The sequence below is a fragment of the Drosophila serrata genome, unplaced genomic scaffold, assembly GCF_035046125.1.
Source record: "Drosophila serrata isolate PLE 108 unplaced genomic scaffold, ASM3504612v1 contig_320, whole genome shotgun sequence".
Taxonomy (NCBI): Eukaryota; Metazoa; Arthropoda; class Insecta; order Diptera; family Drosophilidae; genus Drosophila; species Drosophila serrata.
Genome location: NW_028257218.1, coordinates 118,687 through 144,183, shown reverse-complemented (window position 1 = coordinate 144,183; position 25,497 = coordinate 118,687). Strand labels below are relative to the sequence as shown.

General features: G+C 42.2%; 3 protein-coding genes across 7 annotated transcripts in view; 2 read left to right on the top strand and 1 right to left on the bottom strand.

Annotated features, from left to right (window-relative positions):
- The window catches only part of twin (CCR4-NOT transcription complex subunit 6-like twin), a 23,356-nt gene extending 1,045 nt beyond the window's left edge, over positions 1-22,311 (top strand). For 2 of the 5 annotated variants that reach the window (XM_020957731.2, XM_086837558.1), the window contains exons 2-8: positions 555-586; positions 770-898; positions 965-1,151; positions 1,379-1,554; positions 18,739-18,807; positions 19,602-19,914; positions 19,985-22,311. In XM_020957731.2, coding sequence (XP_020813390.1) covers positions 580-586; positions 770-898; positions 965-1,151; positions 1,379-1,554; positions 18,739-18,807; positions 19,602-19,914; positions 19,985-20,762 — 1,659 coding nt within the window. In that variant the 5' untranslated portion in view covers positions 555-579 and the 3' untranslated portion in view covers positions 20,763-22,311. Of the gene's footprint in view, positions 1-554; positions 587-769; positions 899-964; positions 1,152-1,378; positions 1,555-14,753; positions 18,167-18,352; positions 18,625-18,738; positions 18,808-19,601; positions 19,915-19,984 lie in introns of those variants that run through there. The other 3 variants (XM_086837559.1, XM_020957732.2, XM_086837561.1) reach the window with 3 other exon arrangements.
- Positions 1,750-7,339, top strand: LOC110188137 (uncharacterized). Its single transcript, XM_020957730.2, has one exon. It carries the CDS (start codon positions 3,484-3,486, stop codon positions 5,374-5,376), a length of 1,893 nt encoding a protein of 630 aa, XP_020813389.2. The 5' UTR covers positions 1,750-3,483; the 3' UTR covers positions 5,377-7,339.
- LOC110188133 (NFX1-type zinc finger-containing protein 1) lies at positions 22,303-25,497 on the bottom strand. Its single transcript, XM_020957721.2, has 6 exons — positions 25,380-25,497; positions 25,181-25,326; positions 24,147-25,123; positions 23,916-24,083; positions 22,692-23,855; positions 22,303-22,635 (listed from the first exon to the last, which is right to left on the bottom strand). The coding sequence occupies exons 2-6, from the start codon at positions 25,320-25,322 to the stop codon at positions 22,339-22,341; spliced, it is 2,748 nt and encodes a 915-aa protein (XP_020813380.2). The 5' UTR covers positions 25,323-25,326; positions 25,380-25,497; the 3' UTR covers positions 22,303-22,338.

Below are 25,497 nucleotides of genomic sequence, written 5' to 3'. Positions count from 1 at the left end.
ACGCCATTCGCCAAATCGCTCTCCTTTTCTAACTGTATCCGGACACTGCCTGTGTGTGTACGTCCTCTGTGTTTTCTCTTTCCGCGTGTGTCTGTGTTGTGTGTATGTGTGCTTGCACTTTGCGCGCGCTTGCAAAAAGTCCTTTTCGGTTGCATTTAACCCTTCAATGGAAATATTTATATTTAATTTTGTTTGATTTTTGAATTATGAATCGGAGAACAGAGCCCTGAGATGGCTTTTCCTATTTACTTTTTTTGGCATTTAGTTTGGCTTAAAAGCATAAAGTTAAAATTTTAAAGACCGGAAGATCTAATGAAGGATTTCTGGAAATTACTAACTAAATTTTTAATACAACTTTTTTGTATAGTAAAAATCTATTATTTTGACAATTTTTGTTTCTCAGCTATACATAAAACAAACTGTTTGCTTTCTTCCATTTGAAGGGTTAATTATGATTTATGTTTTACGATCCCCAAAAACCACCAACCCCCCATCCACGTTTGTTTACTAATATGAATAATAATAATTGAAACCACTTTATTAATATTTTGCAGAGACGCTTATCATCAGGCGGTTATTATGAAAGGTTATGATTTGATTCCAATTCTCCTAACTATATAAATACTTACATATATAAGCTAAAGACTAAGCGAGGTTTTGTCTCCTAACATGAGCCCTAACTTCCTTGATACAATCCAGCTTTTACCTCCCTCGCACCAAGTAGAGTCGTACTAATAATGCCTTTCGAACGTACATATATCCTGAACAGGCAATCACTATAAAATGTCTCGTAACAAAGACAAATACGACAGCGCGAATCGGAGGCAGCAGATCTTTCTGTCGCAGGAGGATATAGCCGCTGGCAAGAAGACGAATTGGAGCGGTCTGGAAATTACGGGTAAGTGTACCATTTGACCAAAGATAAGATTGCATTGATACATTTATACCCTCGTCTTTTGTGCAGGGTGCGTACGGAATATCAGTCCCTCACTGTGGGAGTTCGAGCACCTGACCGCCCTCTATCTGAATGACAACCAGCTGTTACGATTGCCCGCCGATGTTGGCATGCTCATCAGCTTAAGAACCTTGGATCTGTCCGGCAATAAGCTGAGGAGTCTTCCCGCCGAGCTTGGCGAACTCATCCAGCTGCGGTGAGTGTGCTAGCGGTAGCCGGGTTACGTTTTGCCGAGGTCTCTAGAAATCATCTAAATGCTTTGTGTTTTTAGAACACATCCTTAAAGCCTAAGACATTGTCTATCATGTCTGTGAAGAAATACAAATTGTCAATTGTCTAGACGTAACCCCGCTAATGACCACTGCAAATTCAATCCAGATTTTCACACTCGCCCTCACTCCATCGATGTATTCTCCTTTTTAGGGAACTGCTGCTGAACAACAACTTTCTGCGCGTGCTGCCTTACGAGATCGGCAAGCTGTTTCACCTCGTCATACTGGGCCTCATGGGCAATCCACTGCAAAAGGAGTTCATGAACATCTACAACGAGCCGAATGGCACGCAGAAACTGCTCACTTACATGCTGGACAACTTGTCATGTGAGTACCACCCCCCGCCAATATCTTTTGCCTCTAGTGTCTGTGTTTGCTTGTGCGTGAGCATCTCCTGAACACCAGATATATATGCGTGTGTATGTGTGTGCACTAGTGTGGGGTAAAAAGGAAAGCACGCGAAAAAGGCTTCCGAAAAGAGAAAGTTGTACGTTGAATCTTCGGGTGGGCTTGGGAGCGTTAACTATGTGATGGGTTTTGGTGGGTACACTGCACTCCGGGTTGGTGCTCCTCGATTTACTGGGACGTTATCGGAATTGCACAAATTTAACGTTGACGTTCTACTTTGTTATAGTATCTCAACATAGCAGGCCAAAGAATCATCGAAATCGTTCTGTTATCAACTGATCAAGTTCATTAATTTAATAACTTAGTGAATTTTTGATCCCAGCATTTGATTATAGCATGACATTCAGACAAATAGGATTTTAGCTTTAGTTTTCTGAAGAAATTGTCTATTTAGGTTTTATTCTAGGGATAACTTCTGTGAAACCTGTGTGATATAGAAGGATATAGTTAAACAATTTGGATCTATTTTAATATTTGGGATTTTAAATATATAGGTCGTCAGGAAAAATTTGTTTTATTAATAAATTATATTTGTAGTAAAAACACTAAAACTTGTTTAAAAAGTGTTCTCAAAATTCATTATCATTTTGTAAACTTCAATTTTGAAATATTAATCTACAGAAATCATTAATATTTTATCTCTTTAACCTTGTGTTAACATTATTATTTTGTATTAGAAATTAACCAAATATAAAGCGTCGCTAACTTCTATTTAATTTTTACAAAGAGATAAAATATAATAAACCATGAAATGAGAAAGGTTTTTTAACATGAAAAAGACCTTAAAATTAGGATACTTTTTGTAGATATAATGCATTCGGGGACAGATAAAACATTGAAATAATAAAAATGCATTTCTCTAAGTAATAACCCAAAAGGAATATCCGCAATTTGCTACGAAATTACAATTTCAAAGCACTTGTTTATTGTTGACATTCTGTGTCAGTGCAGGCAGACGTCGGGCAGAGATTTAATGACTTTTAGAGTCAGGACGTGGCTTTAGTTTATTTTTCTTGTAAGAACATGTCTCTGATTTGTTTTTAAAACCATAAAAAACCGTAAATGCAGATTTTGACCTTAGGTGTTTAGTGTTTAAGCTATTATTAAAAATAATGGTGTTTCCCAGGCTTATCCAGTCTGAAAACCAGTCACTGCAGAGACATAATTAAAGTTCAAACTCACGGCTGCCGATTAATGCCAAAAAAACATAATGTGCAGAGGCAACAATTAAAAATATTTAATTGAATGCAACAATTACAATTACAACAATTGGCAGCGGCGGTCGAAAGAACGGCACGACCTCGACATGCAAAGCCTCAAACATTGGAGAGCGAGAGATCGAGCGAGCGTTCGAGAGAGAGAGAGAGCCGGCTTAGCTTTCGTGAGGGAGCATAACTGCTTTTACTGTTAGCCGGGCCAAGCTGTCGATCGGAGCAGCAGCTGACTTCAGTCTGCCGCTCGCTTGGCTTCAAGGCGGACGCACTAGCTCCACTGTTGTGCTCTCCAGCCGCTTTCCAAGCCACGAAACCCGTTCGCGACCGTCGCTCTCGATTCGGACTCGGACTCGTATTCCGTTCGCGCATGCGCCGCCACCTCTGATTTCTGCGCAGAGTGTGTTGTTTCGTAACTCGTGTCCCAGTTTCGCTTCGGCGTTCGCTTTTCATTTCGTTGCGCTGGAGTCGCCGCCGCTCGCTTGTTGGCCAACCAAAATGCACCATTGAGTCAAGTAGCCAAAGCCCAGAGCGCCGCAAAGCCAACCGAATTAAGCGGCCAAGTGATGTGCAATCGACTCGATCCGCCGACAGGATTCAGTTTGGGATTAAGACAACAGCAGCCACCGGCCGGAGCATGAGATCGCATGTGGCCGTTTACAGGGCACCAGACACTGCACCGCCACCACCACCACCAGCATCTAACTACGCTCCCCTGCGATACCATCACCACCATCAGCCACCGCCACCGCAGCCGCAGCAGCAGCATCATCCGCTGAGTCACTGGCCCGGAGTCCAGACAGTAGCACCAACACCCAATCCTTCCCAAGCTCCGGCCTACAGACTACACCATGGTCACCAGGCGCCCAGCTGGCCTTCAGCTCCTGCGGCAACGGGGCAAGCCCAACCAGGTGGTTACGGCGGCGTGGTCAACCAGCAGCGGATCAATGAGTGTGCCGGCATACCGCTCATCTCGAATGCCTCCACTCACTTGTCGCCTGCCCAGCGTCAGCGTCTTTTAAGAAAATCCGTACCCAAATCACCGCAAGCATGGCCACCGGGCGGAGCCTCTATGTCCCAGCTGGCAGTGCATGCCCAGGGAATGCCACTGCTACAGCAGAATGGAAAGCAACATCAACACATCCAGCAGCAGCAGCAGCAGCAGCAGCATCACCATCATCATCATCCGCACCACCCACATACGCATCCTGGGCCGCCCAATTGGAGTGCCTACCAAGCAATGAGCAGTCCCAGCTTCAAGATGGCAGATAAATCCCGAGTTCTGCGCTACCAAAACTCGGCACCGCCAGTGCTTAGTAGCAGCAGCAGTAGCAGCAGCCAGGAGAAGCCACAAAGTAGTGGTGCCAGCTGCCAGGATCAGGGCAATTCACCTTCGGAGACCTGTTTGCCCAGGATTATCAAGCCGCGAAAGCGACGCAAGAAGGATCGCAAGCCGGGCAACGGATTGCTACTCAAGATGGAGTCGGATATGCAAACCAAGATTAACAATCAGAGCGAGGGATATTTAGTTGGAGCAGGAGGATCAGGAGGATCCTATCACCTGCCGCCTGGGATATTGCAGCACGATCACACGCACGGCGTTTGTTTCTGCCGCGAATGTGATCCGCTGCGTTCTCTGTGGGATTATCCGCTCCGGCGTTCGCTGTCTGATGCCTCGTCCAGCGAACAGGGCGGTGGCAGCAGCAAGGAGTCCTCCACTTCCACTTCCTCTACATCATCCACGCACAGTTCGGATAGCTCCTGTGACAGCTCCATCTGCAGCCAAAGCCTGCCTAGATCGTCGTCTTTGGCCTTGCAGGAGGAGACCACGGAGGAATTTTCACCCATCACCGGGGATAGCAGTCGGGCGGATATAGTGGGCGTGATTGGATCCCAGCGGAGCCACCCGAATGCGGTGACCACGCCCTCACAGTGCCTGAGCGATGATTCCGGCTACGGCGATATCCTGAGTGGGATCAACATAGCCAACGATCTGTTTGGCAATTGCTTCAGAGGCGGGAAACTGGGCAACGCCTCCTCCTCCTCGATTTCCGCCCAGGCGGAGACCCTGCTGGACGAAAGCCTCAATGAGATATCGCGCAAGCTGATCGAGACTTGTAATGCGGCCGATCAGGCGGTGCTGGGATCTGGCTCTGTCTCGGGATCGGGATCGGGAGCAGCCAGTGACAGTGGCTTGGATAGTGCTGGCAGCCACAGCTGCGATTCGGGTCTCGTCTTTAACTTTGAGCATTTGAATCTGACGGATGTGACGCCCACAGCCTTGGATTTTCTCGTGGATTGCAACAATAATACCAGCACCACCAAGAGCTGCAGCAGCTCCGGCAGCAACAACAACTGCCTGGGCTTGGTGTGGCGCGGAGGAAGGCATCCAAATGCAAGCGGAGGTGGCAGCCACGATGACAGCCAAGTGGCAGCTGCCAAACTGGGCCCAGACAGTCGGGCCACACCCGCCAGGCTAATACTGGGCACGGTGGGTAAGCTGAAGCCCGCATTTTCCACCATCTCGTGACGACGACGACGACAATGGAAAATCAAATCGAAGCCGAAGAAGAATGAAAACGGCCCAAGTCCCAGGTTCCAGCGCGTGGGCGGATTTTGATTGGGAAATTTGAGTCTACCGAAAGCACTTGGGAGTTTCTACCAAAACCAATAACCAAACCCAAGCCCAAGTTGCATAATCCCAGCGAAGCGAGCGAAGAAAGAAGAAAATCCATTAAATGGGCACAAAGCACATGTGAGACGATCATCACATCATCATCATCAACTCCGACGCCGCTACGAACACCGATCATCAGAGCGAAAAACAAAAGGCCAACGAGTTGACCAAATGGGCCCAGGCAGGCAGGCGGATGGATGGAAGCGATCCCAACTAAATGGGAACCTTATGAAGACAGGCTGGGACTGGGGACTTGGGACTTGGAAACCCTGTACATACCACATACACACTCCGACTCCGATTCCGTCTACGAATCCCACTTCCACTTCCACTTCAACTTTCACTTTCACTGCGCGCGGCGGTGGCGGCGTTTTGTATTTCTGTATTTTTTAAGACACATTTTTCTTTTCTTTTTCTTTTTGCCAAAGACCACATCAGATGCGGAGGAGGAGTATGAGATTGGGGGTTACGGGGTAGTGGTGCGACTCTTATGCAGATTTAGTGGCGCAAAAAGAAGAAGAAACTGTAGAAATCGTGTGCGAACCTATAACTATATCTATGTATCTCTATCTGCCCCTACACATACATTTAATTGCCGTTGTTATTTGTGCATTAACGTAATCTCTCCCATAGGAGCCAGGAGAGAAAGAAACCTACCCAAGGGTCTTGGGACTTGGCTTGTCCATGTGTTAGCTGGTATCTTTTGAGTTTAAGCCACGTTCCTACATGTTAGTTGTGTGTATTTTTATATAGTTTTTGGGTTCTCCTTAACTTGGTTTAGTCGGTTTGGTTTTTTTACCTAGTATGTAATCGAAGCGCTACAACGTGAACTTTTATTAGTTGATAAGTTTGGCTAGGGTCTAGGATAACCTTAGGAGCACATAGAAAGGATCTCTGGTGGTTTTATTAGATTCTTAAATGTCTGTTACAAAATTGTATATGCAATGCGTTTCAGAACTGAACAGTAATCAATCTTTGTTCAGAGTAAAGTGAATTCAATAATCATTTATATATAAAGTCTTTCTGAAATGCATTGCAGCAGAGAACTAACACTCATCTGTTTCCCATAGAATTATTCATCAGTTTTTAGTTAGATTCATGGGGTTTATCTATCGCGTTATGTTTCCGAGTTAAGATACTCATTGCGCCCAAAACAGCCGAAGGAGAGTAGCAAAATCTGGTGCACAATTAATTTCAACTGAGATGATCGCCAAGCATAAAATCTAAATCTGAAAATCGAGAGCAGCCCTAGTTACCTGCTTAGCTTAGTTGTGTTGTGGAGTTGGCGAGTAAAAGTTTTCGCCTTTTTTCTCTTTTCTTTTTAATTAAAAGAAACTCACGAACAACGCGCGCACAGAAATTGCTTGAAGTTTTCCGCTCTGCTCGACTCTGACTTGGCTGGAATCGTGTGTTGTTGGCTCAGAGTCTTGGTCTCAGCATCTCGGCATCAGCATTTTCTGCTATTGCTGCTGTGGAAAATGTCACAGATTTTCCATTGGCAGCAGGTTCCGGCAGTCAGGCAGAGAGGCAGGCAGTTTGTGTTACCATTCCCCAGATAGAAATTACCACTCAAAGTTAATTTATTTAATTAATATATATTTTCACTAGTTGGTATTGTTGTGTGCGCTCTCTCGTATAGTGTAAGCATAAATCGTTTTTGCACAAATAACAATAAATATAGTCTATAAAGATAACACCCCTCTCTCATCGCTTGTAACCCATGCACACACCAAACACAATATGGGTAACTTATTTATTTTGATTAAGCCCGAACGAGAACTCAATAAAAAGTGTAAACAAAAATGTCAAACAAAAAGAACTTGATTGCTGTTTTGATAGCCCCAAAAAAAAGACACACACAAAGATATACTATTGTCGAAAAGGCCCACAACTCGCATCTTCTAATGAGGCACGTTTGAGTCGACTTTTGAGCCGGAAAAGCAAACAGAATCGAGGTAGGCCCAAAAGCACTTGGACACCTCGGATACCCCCGGCTCCCTTTCGATGGATGCACTACTCGAAAATGAACTTTCCAAACATTAGCCGCGGCACTTGAACTTGCCACTGCACCGAGATTTCAAATAGCAAATGCCAAGTGGGAACCTCTCTGCTGGCTGACCACCTTTCACCTGGATGAATCTTCTGGTGGTTGCTTCTAGTTGCCGGCTTTCGCAAAAAGATTAACCGCTGTCATAACCGTAACCGGCAAATTAATTTCTGGGCATTTTGTGCCCGTCATTAGGCTAATTAATGTCTCCATTTTAGGGCCTCATTTTGCTTGGAGTTGGAGTTCTGAGCGAGGTCTAACTGCTTGTTAAGTTGACTTCTCTAAAGACGCCAGTTTTCCGGCTCGATTTCAGCTCGCCTCTGCTCTGCAGTGCTCTTCTTTCCCAACAACAAACGGCAAAGCTCTGGAGGTCCGAACTCGGACCACTCCGGACCCGGACAGCGGACGAGAGGAGCGTTCGGCGTTGAGTGGGTCAGTGGACAATTGGGTCATTTGCAACACTGTTTGCGCCATCAGCCATCACAGCTAGCACCACCAGGGGAGCAACAGCAACAACAACGGTGGCTAATGTGTTTTGGCTACGTCAATAAATGCGTCGCGTTGTTGTTCTCGCTGCCTGGTTGTTGCTGCAGCCATAGACCATAGACCATAGATATTTGCCGCTGGCCAACGAAGCGGGCCATCTTTCTTAGCGTTGTCAGCCTTTTCTCTCTCTCTCTTTTCCTTCTAGCGTCTGAAATTTAATTGTTTTTCCTCACCTTCCCTCGCTGATGCCTGGGTATTCCAAATTTGTCGTTCTATTTGTGCCGGCTTTTGCATAGAAACTAATATTCAACATCAGTATACTTTGGGTTTTTATTTGATTTTATTTAATTTATTTTATTTGAATGATAATTTGAATACATGTTAACCTACAATGGTATAATAGCTTAGTTTTTAGTGTATGTAACAGGCAGAAGGAAGCATCTCTGACCCCATAAAGAATATATTCTTGAATATATCATCACCATCAGTGTTGATTTAGCCAAGCCCGTGTATGGATCCATATAAAGCAGCATTTCACAGAGATTATAAAAACTAAGAATACCAAACTTCTTTCATATTTGTTGCATGCAGACCAAGTTTGTTTTTTAAGTTTTATCACTCAAATTTCTGCAAAGTAAAAATTACTATAGAATAATGTAAAAAATATCACTAAAATCGGATAACATAAAGTTTTCAGATAATTTAAATTCCTTTGTATGTTGAACTTCTGCAACATATTCAATTTCTTTTGGCAACATCAATGGGTGTTGCTCAACAAATTTCTAGCAACATTGCCTTTGTTTGGTTGCTGTGCAGCATGTTCCTTGCAACATTGTTTTTTCATCTGTTTTATTCAAGTTTTTTTTTTATTAATTTAAGCATAATTAAACTAAAAGAATCAGAATAATAATAATAATAATATGGGCATCTTCCATTCAGTCATATTCTGCTGTATACTCCCTATTTTCGTTCACATTATGCTGCCTAATATTCTTAAAAGAGGATTTCAGGAAGATTGACAAAGAATCTGCTTTTTAATTTTAATTTATCAATTACATTATAGATTTCTTACTTGTAAAAACCTTAACAAGTTTTACTATTATTATTAGACTGTTTTAATATTTATTGTTTAGGGTATTCACTTGCTTACGAAATGAAGGAAAACTGACTTTGCTACTTTTGCTTACTGTCCCCCTTTTTCCCTAACGAATTACTGTCTTTTCAGTAGACTTTTCTTTGGCTAGAAATTAGCATTTCGCCATGAAATTGAAAGTTTTATTTTCCAATTAACTTGGCCAGTTCAGTGGGCCACAAAAACACACACACACACCTCAGCATGAGCACCAGCACCGGCAGTAGTTCATCATCATCATCATCGTTGTCGTCGTCCCTCTGCGTTGCCCAAGTTCCTATCTCAACTTCCTCCGTACACAGACCCAAAAAAAAAGCGGTTAATCCGAATAAAGGCCAAATGTCTACGAAAAAGGTTACGCAAAATGTCAAACAGTTAAGAATCCAACTTCCTAACGGCCACAAATGTCATTATTACATTTATTTTCCACTTTTAATGCCGTCTACTCGTTCGCTGGGTCGTCTTAGTTGGTTTGCTTTTTTCTCTCCTTCTATTTTTTTTTTTGTTGGTTGATTTTCTTTTCAGCCATTCTCGTGCTGACTCGGATTTAAGATTTTCACAGACAATCGCCGGGTTGCTACTTGTCTGGGCCATTAGCTGTAGTATATCAACACTATTCACGAGATGAAGGGCCACAGTCTCTGCTTTTTGAATCATTTCGGTGGCAGCAAATAAGAGTTCATGTTGAGCAATGTGTAAATTTGATTGTCTGTGAAGATAAAAGATACAGAAGAAGAATTCATTAAAATTTTTGTTCCCCTTTTGGGTGAAGATTTCGGTCCAATTCTTTCTCAAAATTATTATGTTGATGCAACAATGATTTTGATGTTCCTATTAAGTTAACACCTTGACGATTTACTGCCTAAGAAAGCCAGTCATAGCGTTCTTTGATTATTTAACGCTCAGTTGATGCAAAAACTTAGTTAGGTCAGAATTACAGAACCATTTAATTGGGTTGCATTTTTTTCCAATGCCTTTGTAAGACTATCGATCTTGATTAGGTCACATGTTACGAGAATGGTCAGTCGATCATTAGAACATCCACATTTATCCACATTTACCAGTGCCACAAGATCTCTCTCGCAATGCGTGGCTGCAGCCTCAAATGATGAAATCATTTGATGAACGGGAGAGGCGGGGTCTAATGTCGCCTGTGACGTAAACTTCCTTGGAAAGAAAGAAGCTGCGCGAACGCTGGACATCTGGACCCATAAATCAAGTGGACGGAGTGCAGCCAAAGGGCTATGGCTGGCCGTGTTAATGCCTATGTCTTTCTGGCCTTTCTGAGCGGATTGTGCTGTCGTTGTAACCTATTATACCCTTTCAGAGTGGGGTATATGTTGTACAAGATGAGGAATCTTTAAAATATGAATTAAAAGCATAGATGGGCAGCGGTGTCAAAAGTGGGAGCCATTTTGAAGCAAGAAAATTGGCTATTTTCCACAATCAATATATTTTGTTTTTGTTTTGTATAGTAGGTAGTAGTTTTTATATTATATTCTAAACCCTTTGTTTTTTAATTTAATTTTATGCTAGAATTGTTAAGACTAGCATTGAAATTTAAAAATATTAATTATTCCAATTTTTAATGTGAATTAAATATATTTTTATACCCTTTTAGGGTATCGTAATTTTATTTTAAATTTTTCAAAGCAGTCAAAGAGTCATTTTCTTCTTTATAATGTTGTATTAATTATTTGCGTCAACAGTAGAGTCGATCTAGCCACTTTCTTCTATCCCTTTTAAGCATACAAGAATCTGTTATTCTTTTATTATAAAAGACACTTTATCCCAACTTGGACCACTATATCATATAAATGTTACAATTATGTTTAATATAAACCCCGATAAATTGTAAAGGGTATTCAGATTGTAGGACTTTATAGCCAACTTTACTATGTTGTTGTAACATATTCTTCTGCCTTTTTTGTGTCCGCTCACGAAATGAGCACAACATGAATTAATTTTTTTTTTGTTTCTGTTTCTTAGTTTTTTCCGTTCGCCACTCCGGAGCATACAGAGTGGCCACCGTTGTCTGTACAAATTTTGTGGCTCTATGTAGGTTTATAACTCGACTCGTCTGGGCTTTATATTGTTATTGCCGCTTTTCTGCCTCATGACGAGTTTTTTCTTCTTGTAGTTGTTGTTGTGTGTGCTGCATATGACGACGATGCTGCTGCTGCTGTTACCTAATCGTTTAATTGGCTTAAGTCAGTTGATCTCCTTCCCCACCTCTCGTCAGCCCTTTTCTCATTTTTTCGGCTTTTACTTAATTTAATTTTTATGACAACACTTTGTGCTTTGTAATGCATTTTAAACGCATCGCGGAGTCATCGATTCCCACAACGTTTGCCGATTTAGTGGAGCATGCCGAATTTAAGAGTGGAATGAGGAAGTGTCAGGAAAATGTTTAAAGATTGCGACTCTAGGGTTACCCTTTAAAAGTTGAAGAAACTTTGTATAAAAAATTAGGAACAGAAAAATAATCACTAATAAAATATTTCCATCTTAATATCAAATATTACTCAATTAAAGATAATTTTCTGTCATCTTAATAATATCAAATATTAGTCAATTAAAGATAATTTTCTGTCATCTTAATAATATCAAATATTAGTCAATTAAAGATAATTTTCTGTTATCTTTAAAGATTAAAAATATTTCTGTATATAAGATTTTTGACCTGGTTAATTAACATTAACATTAATGTCAGTAACCTTTTACTGATCCAACTCTAAATTTAACCAGTTTTCAGCTAGACCTTATTGGGAATTATAATGCAACATTAACGTTAAGTGCGTTGAATCTCAGGGAGGGGATCCTCATGTGCGTTCTTGACTTTGTTTCACTTTGATATCGGTTGTTTATTAATGAAATTATTATAAATACATAAATGGCTAATTGTAACTTTTTTTGAAAACCAAAATTGTTTTTAAAAATATAAAAAAAATCTAGATTATATGAAAACTATTTTTGAGTTATTTTAAAGTATTTATAATATAATTTTCAGCCAAAGACTCTTTCTTTAATAAAACTTTACTATTTTACAAAGAACCGACTTTCCAAAACCTATTTTAAAACCTATTTTAAAATGTATGATTAATTTTATCAATGAATAATGAGAATTTGTTATAATGAAGTCTTCTCTATTTTTGGGCCCTTCTGGCCCAATATACCCGGCTTTCGCCTCCATTTAAGTATTGCTGAGGATGACAAAACGGCCAAAAAGGTTAAAAAAGCTGAAATGGTTTATTTATATAGCGAAACCGGTATTTATAACTGCAATTGGGAGTGAAGAAGTGGCCGACGCGATGATGATGATGATGATATTAGTGCCAAAAATTATAATAGGCAGGGCAACAGCAACAAAAAACAGCTGACGATTTGGAGCTCCACCTCGTTTGTCCGCCTTTTGTGAATGTTAACTGTTATTTCGGTTACGAAATGTGAACTTTTTTCTTCTCTTTTTGTTTTTTTTTTTGTTGGCTTTATGCCTCGTATTATTTTGTGCTTTGTCATGGCACAGCTTTTTCCGTTTTTATTTTGTGTGTGCCTTTTGTGGAGTAATTCGCATAATTGGCCCATATTTCTTATAAATATGCAACAGAAATCGGAAATGTTATCGTCTCGTCTCGCCTTTATTATTGTTTTAAATGCGGAAGTGAGCTTACAGCCTGTTTTCGTTTCGTTTTCGTTTCATTTTCGTGTTTTTTTTTCTTCTCTCTGTTTTTTTTTTATTTTTTTTGGGGCTGACTGGAGCTTATCAAGGTTGTTGTTGCGTAAAAGGAAGTGCAAATGGTTAGAAAGTTTTATGGCCAGGGAACTGCACCGGGGGAAAAAAAGTATTTCCTGCTTAAGTAACCAAAAAACGAATAATTTCTCCAAGTTCTATTGCAAAAATGCAGTTAAAAAAACCATCGTGTTACTAAGGTAAAAAGTTCGAAATGTATAATTTATTAGTTCCTCAAAAAGTGAAACTTGAATAATTCCAATTTCGCCAAAAATGATCGTTAAAAAAAACACCAGACAGTTATAACCGAATATGTCCAATTGATAAAAGCGAAACTCAAGAGAAAACATTTTTTGGGCCTTTTATAGCTGCTTGAAATATGAAGGAACATTATTTATAACATTATACAATCTATAAAATATACAAATTTCACTCAATGTAAGGCAGCGTATTTCTTTAAATAATTTGTTGAAGAATTTCGAATTTCGAAGTTATAAAAATTGATACATTTGATAACCAAGAATTGCTTTAAGCTTGGAATTTTGAAAATCATGATCTATAGAGAGCGAGATGCATTCGATTTTACTCCCTTTGTGCGAGTGTGTGGAGCTTTGCTGGATAATTTCTTTCGGGCTGTGGGTCTTGGCTGGACGCCCCTTGGTTGGATTGGATGCATAGTTGGATGGCCCATTACAGGCTGTGTCAATGTCAGCAGGCGGCAGGCAGAAGGCAGTAGGCAGTTGTCTCGTCGCCGCTTTCCATCTGCGGAAGAGAGAAAGTACCCACTGCGACGGCGACGCGAGTGCGCGCAAAGATTTAAAAGTGGATCAGCGAAAGAAAAATAAACGTAACCGAGCAGCGTGCGGCATTGTCGGACGATCGCGTGAGCTTGCCCCTGCCGCCTCCAACGAAGATGCTGCCCATGCCTGCCTGCTTGGCAGCCTGCACCCGGAAAAATGTACCCAGCATTTCAAGATTGATTTTAAAGAATTGTACAGAATTCTAATATCAAACCTTGCTTAAATTTAACTACATTTTAGTGACCTCTTCAACTAATACGATAAGAAATAATTAATTTTACTTCATAAAAACGATTTTTCTGTGTGTTCCTACCACATACATAGCTCTGTGGAAAGAAAGCCCACGCCAGAGTCTGCAACTCCAACTTCGACTTCGACTGTCGATGGTACGTACCGGTGGTGGCGCTGGGATGTTTGGTGCTCTATCGATGCCGGAGCTACCTCGGCTGTTGCCACTCGTCATCCGTTCGCCTGTGCATAATCACTGTGCGCGCACATTTTCAATTGATTTTCCATGTGACGCAGCACAATTGGAGTCTTTTGAATATATATGGCGCTCACGATCAGCCGCGATATTGGTGTGTGGAGCCAGTGCAAGAAATGCATCGGCAAATGCCGTCCAACTGGTTTCCCACACGCAGACACATCCATATATCCATATGCATGGACATGGACCCCACAGTTTCGGTCAAAACTTTAGAGATTTCAAGGGGTTTTCACTTTGTCAAAGTTTTACAAGATTCTAACTTCATAGTAAGCAAAAGGGAATTCATAAATCAGTATAGATTGATAAGAAAAACTGCAATTAATGTTTAGAATATGGAAGCAAATGTAAAAGAATTGAATCCTATAAATTAACATTGCGGAATGACAAGACAAATGTTTCTAGATTAGTGTTGCTGGGAATCTGTTGAGCAACATTTATTGGTGTTGCCAACACATACATGTTGGTATTCCTTTGTTTACCCATATTAATCTTTTATTTCATCATTTTCTTATAAAGAACTGACTCAATATCTAACTGTTTTGTTTTTTTTTTTATTGGGCACGGTGTATGAAAACTGTAATTTACATTGGAAAAATCTATAAACAAATGTTTCTAGACAAATGTTGCTGGGAAAATGTTGAGCAACACATATTGCTTCTGGCAACACATCAATCGGTGCTTTTTGTAACTTATGAATATATGAAAACTTAAATCTACAGCATCAATTTTTCCAATATATATTAAATATTATCCATTACTTTGAACTATATTTTTTTGTGCTAATATTTTGATCGCATCTGTCTCGTGCGTGTGTGTTTGGAGTGCCTGAAGTGCACCTTAAATTGTCTTTCATTATTATGATTTTAATGCCAGATTGTCTTAAAGTGGAAGCATCGCAACGACGGCGACGACGATGGCAATGGCGATCAAAGTGGACTGACAGGCAATACCAGTCATCGCGGCCAGAAAACAGAAAACAGCAACCTGCAACTTGCAACTTGCGATTGCTGCTGAACGCCATTGAACATTGGCAGTCAATCGCTGGTGGTGTTGTTGTTAGGAAAAAAAACTGGTGCAATGAAACAAGTTATCTAATTGCTGTGCTCGAAGAAGTGTGGCAAGTGGCGAGTTGACTTTTGTTTTCTATTCGGAGCAGGCCTCCACTTCACTCTGCGCTCCACACCGAAACCTCCTCCTCGATCTTCAAGCATGTTGTGCATACGAAATTGTTGGCCAACACCAACACACACAAATACACACACACAAACACACACAACAAACAGGCTCCCTCTGCATCGGCCTGGCCTCTTGGCGTTTTTAATCGCACCAAATTTCAATTTGAATTTCACTTTCTTTTTCGATACGCTCACTTGGGTTTTTGCCTTTCGAACTTTTGTTTGTTGTCTTTGTCTCTGAGAGTTGTTTTTTTCTCTTTTTTTATTTATTTTTTTTTTTGCTATCGCTATTGTATTTCATTTCGTTTCTTTTTGTTTTCAAATGCAGCTAGCAAGCAGCGACCATGAAAACTTTTGGAAAGAAAGGGGTTTCTAGTGGTGCCCCCTGAGGGGGGGAATGTGAACCAAAAATCAAGAGAAAGGGGGGCTATAATCTCTCCATAATCTGGAGAGTGGGAGGCACATAGGCCGCGACACGACATGGCGTGACATCAGGAATATTGAACCATCATCCACAATGGCACAACTTTGACTTAACCGTGTCAAGAGAGAGTAAACATAATTGATATGCATCCATTAGGCCATTAATAATCTTGATTGTGTGTCGGTGGAACTAAACAATTGATTGAGATCGGAGGTAGAATTGAGGCTGGGATCGGGATCAAGACATTGTAAAAAATAGAAAGGTTTAAATGTTCTAAGAGATAACCAAAATATTTAAATTAGATACAATATTTAACTCAGCTATTATTTAAAGTAGCTTTGTAAACTGCTATATCTGGAGTCAGTATATAAAGCTGATCTTTCTAATTTCATAATAATTATATTACTTTGAGACTCAAAAGCCTTCGTCTTAACATAATCCTTATGGTAAAGTGATTTACAAATACTTTACTAAATACACTTTTAAGTAATAGAAAACTAAACATGATTGCCGTAATAAGGCTTATCCTAGTAATTCCTATGAGTTTACGAAATACTTTTATTGATAGTGATTCTAATAGATATTTAAAAAAAACGTCGTATAGTCTATTCCATTTATGAGTGAAAATCGAAAAATCTATTAACTAAATGCAGTTTTAGTTTTAGTTGTATTTGATTAGTTTTTAAGTCGTTAACTTTCCATTCAACTGCCCTCTGGAGTAACCACAAGCTCCGAAATCCATATCTTGCCACCTCCTCCGGCACCTTCGAAAGTGTGGCACGCTTCGCTGGCTGTACAAATTTGCTTTAAAATTTCGTTGATCGCTTTGTTTTCCCAAAGTGTTTGATGTGTGTGTCGTCTTTTGTTACACACCTGTCGAATGGGGTAATCACTCACAAATTTGGTGAAATTATTTACCAGCCGGCAGCCCACTCTACGGACGGAAGTTTTAAGTGGATGCGTGGGCGTACTCAATTGGGTAAAAGTTTCATAATTCACCATTACCACTTTTAAGTGCGCCCCAAACACCTTTAACCTACACTTACAGTGGGGGAAAAAAAACCTCGAAGGCTTTGAGATTAAATATTCTGTTTTATGTAAAATAAAACGTAAAACCTTCTAGTTCTAAACATTTTAGAATCTGCTTTAAAGTTTGCAATTCGTAATTTAGGGATGACGTGTGTGTCATCGACACAATCACGGGTCTCTTATTTTTTAATTGCTTCATTTTTTTTTGGCTTATATAGCGATGACATTTGCCCCACTGTCGCCAGCAACCACCACTAATATGTACCTGTGATGGGGGGTAAGGGTATTATTTTGCCCACAATAGTTGGCATTGAGTTCGTTGTCGAAGTCTTTCTGTCTGTTTTTTAATTCTCCCACTTTAGTTAATACTTACTCCCATCGACACACACACACACACATACACACACGCATACACGTTACGTTGATCTTCTTTTCATCCTTTTACCGTTGCTTTGCATGTTGCGGTGACTCAGTTTTCTGCAATTTTTGTTGCGCCCGTGCCAATTAAATAACCATTTTGCATAATTAAAGAGCAGCCATAGAGTGGTAATAGGTGGAGTGGGTCCTAAAAAACGAATTGTACAATTAAAATGCAATCAAAGCTGTGTTAATGTAGTCATTAAAAAGGCTGTCAGCGAAAAAAACAAAAACAAATAAAAACGAAACAAAACAGCAACAACCGAAAACAAAACAAGACGCAGACAGTAACATCAGCGACAGCAACAACAAAATTATGAACAAAAATCACAAAATTTATTAAAAAGTGAAAGTTTTTAGTCGACGACGTTGCCGTCCGTCCGTTTGCACAAAATTACCAGAGGGAAAAAGAAATGCAAAAACAATCAACAAGTCTGCGAAGCAAAACAAAACAAATCAGCGAAAGACCCGCGGAGAGCGCTGCTTTGTGACCCGAGAGCGAGAAGAGAGGGACCTGGCTAGAAGAGAGCGAGAGTGGCAAGAGAGCAAGGGAGAGCGAAGAGTTGAAAATTCAAATTCACATTGTGGCGCCAAGTCGCCTCTCTGCGGAAATATGTTGCTATAGGCGCAGGCTGGAAAGCTTCCAACACGACGGCTACCAACACGATGAATGGCGGGGGGGTGGTTCGCAAGATCTTCCAACAGCACCAGCATCCGCACCCCCATCCGTACCAGCAGTCCCGCACGCACTTGCTGCCGTCCCTGCTCCCACACCCGTATATGCAATTGCACCCGCAGTTCCTGCCCAATCCGGGCCATCAGCAGTGTCGCACGTTCTACTCCCAGACGTCTCAAGTCAACCGCAGCTTCTTCCCTGCCTCCGAGCCCGTAGCAAATTGGAGGAGCCAGTGTGCCCGTAAGTGGTTACCTCGCCACCAGTGAAGGTAAGGTACACTTTACCAGATCTCTTGCCAGTGCCAAGGTACTGGATTCAGAAAGGTACGCATACGCCTCTGATTCTGGTTTCATGCCCAAGATCCCCCCAGTTTACTTATTATTTAAATGCTATCTATGCTTGTACCCACATTTACCCCACATCGCTAGTTGACTGACACTGCTCTTTGGCATATGCAAAGGCCGGAGCAACACCTGACCGACTGGTGGTGGTGCTATTGCGGTGGGGCATAGCCAAAGGCGGAAGCGATTTGATTGCTTGTGCATGTCACTTTCACCGCTTGCAAACTTTTAGCACCCGCCAGCGGGGAGTGGTTCGGGTGAATCGGGGGTAAAAGTGGTTGTGGGAGAACGTGGATGGACGGATGGGGAGCCATCGCAGTGTGTCACTGGGCTATAGGAGATTAAACCCGGCTTTCGGTATGCGTGTGTGCTTGTGTGTGACTTTGTGTGTTCCAAGTGATAATTTCATAATATCTCGCCTTCACTGGTCTATTACTAACCGTGCATCCGTGACTTCTCTTCTATTTGCAGTTACCGTCAATCCACCGCCCCAGAGGCCCTGGCTGCCACTGGCCAAGCCCAACAAAACGCGACCAGCCTGTAAGTTGTAATTAAGACTCTTAGTGGCCCCAACGAGCCGGCAGCAACAAGAATTTTCTATTAGCCATTTGTAGTTGTGCCCCAGTTAGCTTGACAAACTAATCCCATTTTATTTCCATCGATAAGTGATTTGGTAGAAATATTTACTTATCTTAGTGGGAGTTTTCGTTTCTTATGAACATTATTTTTGAAAACTTATTTCCATACTCAGGGTTTTGGTCAAAGTTTATATTTGATTGAAATTATATTTAGAATTAAGAAATTACTATTAGCCATTTGTAGTTGTGCCCCAGTTAGCTTCCATAAGTGATAAGTGATTTGGTAGAAATATTTACTTTAGTGGGAGTTTTCGTTTCTTATGTACATTAATTTTGAAAACTTATTTCAATAATCAATAATTCAATTCAATTCAATAATTTTTGCCAAAGTTTATATTTGATTAAAATTATAACAAAAAGTTATAAATCTTTTAAAATATACAATTGCAGAGAGTTTTAGTTACTTTTCAATATTAGTTTTTAGGACTTTTTCATTAATAATATTTTCTGTCACATCTTTATCGATTTTATCATTCTTTGGTTTTTATCTTTAAGTAATCGAAATAATCGACTAAAGTAATAAACTAGGAAGAGTTTTACTTAATTTATTGTTTTAATTTTAATTATTTATTATCAATACTTTTCAATTTATACCCAGATTTTCATGAAACTAAGTAAATTCGATATATTAAAAACATTTCGATCATTTAACGCCATAAAATCGACAGACATTGAACTAATTTTATCAATTTTCAGGCATTTTTACGGTCATGTGCTATAATGTACTCTGCGACAAGTACGCGACGCGGCAGATGTACGGATACTGTCCATCGTGGGCGCTGTGCTGGGAGTATCGGAAAAAGTCCATCATCGACGAAATTCGGCACTACGCGGCGGATATCATTAGTCTTCAGGAGATCGAGACGGAACAGTTCTATCACTTTTTCCTGCCGGAGCTTAAAAACGATGGCTATGAGGGCATCTTCTCCCCCAAGTCGAGAGCGAAGACGATGTCCGAGCTAGAGCGGAAGTATGTCGACGGCTGTGCGATATTCTTCAGGGCGTCAAAGTAAGTCGTCACATTAATGTTCATTTAATAAAAAGTAGGTGAGCTAACGCTGAATGTTCCTCGTATGCAGGTTTACGTTGATCAAGGAGCACCTGATCGAGTTTAACCAGCTGGCGATGGCAAATGCCGAGGGCTCCGACAACATGCTGAACCGCGTGATGCCCAAGGACAACATAGGCCTGGCTGCTTTACTCAAGGTTAAGGAGAACGCCTGGGAACCGATGTCCGAGGTGACGCAGATCTCGCAGCCGCTGCTCGTCTGCACGGCACACATTCACTGGGACCCGGAGTTCTGTGACGTTAAGCTGATCCAGACGATGATGCTGAGCAATGAGCTGAAGACGATCATCGACGAGGCAAGTCACAGCTTCCGGCCCGGGCACAAGAACGACTCGAACGCCGTCCAGCTGCTGTTGTGCGGCGACTTTAACTCGCTGCCGGACTCGGGCGTGGTGGAGTTCCTCGGTAAGGGGCGCGTCAATATGGATCACTTGGATTTTAAGGACATGGGCTACAAGTCGTGCCTGCAGCGGCTGCTCTCGAACGACACCAACGAGTTCACGCACTCGTTCAAGCTGGCCTCCGCCTACAGCGAGGACATCATGCCGCACACCAACTACACGTTTGACTTTAAGGGCATCATCGACTACATCTTCTATACGAAGACGGGAATGGTGCCGTTGGGTTTGCTCGGACCCGTCTCTAACGACTGGCTACGCGAAAACAAGGTAGTAGGGTGCCCCCATCCGCACATACCCTCGGATCACTTTCCGCTCCTCGTTGAGCTGGAGCTGATGCACACGGCCAGCCAGCAGGCGCCCCCCAACGGGCTGATCAATCGCCGGTAGCAATAGAATCGGCGCGGCAGACCCACCTCCAGCAACAGTACCACCACCACCAGCACCACCACCCTGATGACGACGACGACGACGGCGCCGACGTCCTCTCGGACACCGGTCGCCAGCGGTGGGGGGAGCGGCGGCAGTGGGCCTGGAACTGGGAGCGGGAGTGGGACTGGAAGCGGAAGCAGCGGCGGCTTAGGAGGCCTCATGATACCAGGCGGCTACAGGGGACGCAGCTGCAGCAATAGCGGAAGCCAGCGTCTGGCAGCCGCACTCGGACCAGCGAGAAAGACAGGCAATCCTACTCAACCGCCGAACGACAAACCGGCATCCGCCACACATCCCTCTCCCAACTGACGTGGCGCTCTGCTCGCATCAAGATTCAGTTTTAGAGTTAGATACGAATTCGAACCCCCTGGTCCTCCAAGTCCATTTACCAAGCAAACCAATCCAAACAACCATTGTCCCCCTCAGAACCCTAAGTTATAAGCTGACGACGTTGTGGAGGCTTCGCTGCTTTGTGCGCTGGATCGCAAAGTGCGTTCACCGATGCAACCACCCATTCATTCGCTAGGATCGTAATCGTAATAGGAAGGAATATATCATTTACTTGCTGCACTCATTCTTCCGCGCTTCTTCTCATTTTAATTTTATCAACTTTACGTTTTCATCGAATAATAAATCCGTACATATACATATAATCTGCACACTTGCATACATAAATCGTTTAGCAGCCAGAGGAATATCCAAAAGTGTCCCAAAACCCACTAAGCATTAAGTGAAAAGTAAAAATAGAATGTGTAAAAATTAAACAAGAAACCTAAACAAGCAAACTAAATACTGTGTAAGCCGATAGAAAGGAACACAACCTACAACATGTGTACAGAAGATACTATTCGAGCCACACAACAGAACTCACACAATTATCGTCCCGGATACTGTCCGGATGTGCAAAGTAAAGTAGATCCTGTAACTAGTTGATAATACAGCGCCGATTCTTGTAATGTAAAACATTAAATATAGCACTTAATACTGATAGACTGGCCTTCACGTGAGGGTACGTCTGTATGGATGTTACAAAATCAAATTAATATCTTTTTGGGGCCGAAAGTGATAATATATCGCGAAATTGATACCGACTTGAGGTTTAACCAGAAGTCACCTGACCTTAAGTTAAAATTGTATTTAATTTCCAGCAAAAACTGAGAAGCTTTACTTGGGAGACTTGTAAGGAGAACAGAAGAGATTATTCTTACCTAACTTTCCGCCCCTCGGATACTATGGCAAATTAATTAAATAACACCCACCACTATTGTGCATATGTAGACCTAAAAAGAGATCTTATATAAATATAAGCTATGTACATATATGCGTGCAGCAAATACAAAATAAATGTCGTAAAGAAAAGTATAAATAAGTATCCATGGACACATGGTATACATGATAATTATGTAAACTGATTTAAACGATGCGCCGCACATCGGCGGGAGGCGATCATCATTCATCGAAACCCACTCACCATAAAGTAAATAAAGTAAAGAGAGAATCAAATGTACATAACTTTTATTTTTTCATTTTCAATTTAGGCACTGGTTATTGTGGGAAATGCCTCGCCAATGGCCATATTCTCCGTCAAACGATTTGCTATTGGTGTCCAAAGATTTTTGCAGCTTTGCTGCAATATCTTCAGATTTCCGATGATGTACAGTCCCCGGCGTGCTCGGGAAAGAGCTACACACACTCGATTAGGTTGACGCAGGAATCCGATTTGACCGGATTTGTTGCTGCGGACCAGGGAGAGCAGCACAATATTGGCCTCCAGACCTTGGAAACTGTCAACGCTGGCTACTTTGACACCCGTGCGATATATTCGTGGAAGCTGTAACGGATTAAAATCATTATGTAAAAGCGATACAACTTTGGCGTTTTACGAACCTTTTTCACTATGCACTCTATTTGTGCATTATAAGGTGTTAGGATCACAATGTCTCTGGGCTGGTAGTCGGCCTCTGCGACAAGAAACACAGCCAGCTTTGCCATCATCTCAGCTTCGTATGGATTTTCAAAGGACATGTCTGTTGTTTGCATCTCCGGTTGGCTGTGCTGCACAAAGAATAAGTTCTGCTCCATGAGACGAACATTTTCGTAGTCATTTACAGAGTTCGCGCTGATAAGCTTGTCATAAATGGTCGGAACCAGAAGCTGGGCAATGCACGGACGCATTCGGTACTGCGTATTAAGCACGCTGAAGGGCATACCGGTCACAATTAGGCGTTCGAAGAGGGAGATCTGAGGCACCTGATTGCTGCCGCTGTAGGGTTGCAGCTGCTTGTGGTCGCCGACGAGAATCACGTGCTCCGTGTGCGGCGTTAGGCAGGCCAGGATGTGTGCCTCCTGGATTTCAGCCGCCTCCTCGAAGACCACGCACTTGGCCTGCAGGAGTCGGAACAGGAAGTTAAGGCGAGCAGCACATGTGGTGGTCATGGCTAGCAGATCTTTGTTCCTGGCCAAAAAGTACTGAAACACAGTGCGCAGTGTCTCAATACGCTCGGTCACCTGTTGCAGCTCGTGCTGGGCCACCAAAGTCTGTTGGTAGCTCTCCTCGCTGCCATCGAAGTTGGTAAGGAGGTCTTGCAATCTATGGAACTTCTCCTTGTACTCACAGTTTAATACCCACCAAATCCGTTTCAGGCGTGGTGGCACCAACTCCACATTGACCATGGTACGCACGTTAAACTTGGCTATTTGCGGGTCTCGCGACTGACTGCCAAAGCGAAGAACTTCCGTCGTGTATCGCGATATTTTTACCAACAATTTGTCCAGCGAGTCATTGGTGTAAGTGACCACTATTATGGGACCGGTGCCCAAAGCCCTCGCGTTCTGTATCAGACAATTGACCAACTCGACGGAGAGGTGCGTTTTTCCAGTGCCTGGAGGTCCTTGTATAATACAGAATTCTCTCTGTAGAGCATCAGTAAATGCTGTTTGCTGCCCCTCATTGAATGGCAAATCCTTCGGAAGGTTATTCAGTGTAAAGGGTTTCCCATTAAGGGTAAGCTTAGCTCCTGACTTAATATACACTGGCGGTCGTATGTCCGTCTAAATAATTAATAATATAATAATAAAATAAATTATTTCAGGAGGATCTGAGCTACAAACCTCTCCTTCCACAATATAGCGACGCATGGGAAAGTGTTCTGTGCTGCAGGTGCTCAGGTAATTGTGAACCCTAAGGTATGGCTCAAAAAACACTGGCGTCTGAAACATAATTAGGGGTCGATCGTAGATTTTGCCGATGTTGTACTGCCTGATAATTTCGACACTCAGCTGAGAAAGGAAAAATTGATAAAATCGAAATATGGTTACACGAACTATATTTCAATTACTTACGCGTCCTTTGTTAAGCATATTCGGCTCTGTGTAGCCCACACTGACCAGGATGAGATCTTCGAAGTCCAGACTCGTTGTAAGGCAAAGCAAGGCGCCCGATTTTATATTTTTTATGAAGTTTATCATTATATTCTTGCGGTCCTTTGGAGATTCTAGTCTTATAAATACCAGGCTGTGACGCTGCGACTCGGCAAACTCGGGATTAAGGACTAAAGTCGTCCCGGGCCACAGAAGGCCTTGGCGCTCCAGCTCTTTGTTATCATCTCCAGACCGTAGCCGCTGCACAAACTCCAGTAATGGAGCTAAAAAGTCTTGACACAGCAACTGCCGCTGCCTTCTTATGTATTGCTCCACATTGTTGGACACAGCAGAATATTCTTTGGTGTCTTCTTTCCCCAGGAACTGGTCCAACGTTGGGTAGATCTCTTCCTTTACACCTTTTGCCGACAGAGTGCCATCAAAGGCTTCAAGATCATCGAACGCTTCGCATTTTGAGAGAGTTGCCAGCTTCTTGTAGAGATCCACCAGTTCGTACCCTCCAGGGCCAAGAACCCCTTGTTTATGGGCCCGCAAGAGCAACCACTTCATGTTTCCCAACAAGATCGGTTCCGATTCGGCATCGCATTTCCCTCCAGAAGCCTTTGCCAGCAGGGTCAGGAGCAGACGCTTGATCTTGTCCAACAGCACTGACTGCCGGGCGAAAGTCGAGAGGAATACATAATCGAAGCCGCCCAATTCCAGTTGGCAGAGCGACTTCAAAACCTCCACAAAGAGGGAGACACGCTTCAAGCTATCATTGGCCGCCAGTTGGTTGATAAACAAGTCTTTATCTTCGGAGAAGAAGTATAAGAACATATCAATGGGGGACATCTTTAGGCCTTTGGTGAAGTCAGTCAGGGAGAACCGATCGGCGGCAACTTTGATGCCCCCATCCGTAGCACTGGCCTCCAGATTCAGCTTCTTTAGGTAATTCCCCACTGAAAATGGACAAAGTGAGAGCAAGCGCCGATATTAAAAAACGGGGAAGTACCAACCTTTGGGCTCATGACATTCTATGTGCTCTTCATTCTCCTCCCGCTGCTGCTGCTTTACCTTGTTCTCCAAACCCTGGACGAGCTCATCCTCATCCTGGTTAAACCAATCGTCGTCTTCAGAATCAAGTGTTGGGACGCTCATGGTTCTGGTTACAGTAAATTAAACAAAGATAAAGATTTAACGCATTACTTTCCTTACACTTGTTGATTGCGGCTCTTCAAAATTACAGTGTTGGATAACAAAAATATCAGTAGAAGTTCACTTTAATTCCAGCCAGTTTAGCTTTTTTCAGGCTATATCTGGCATTATTAAATAT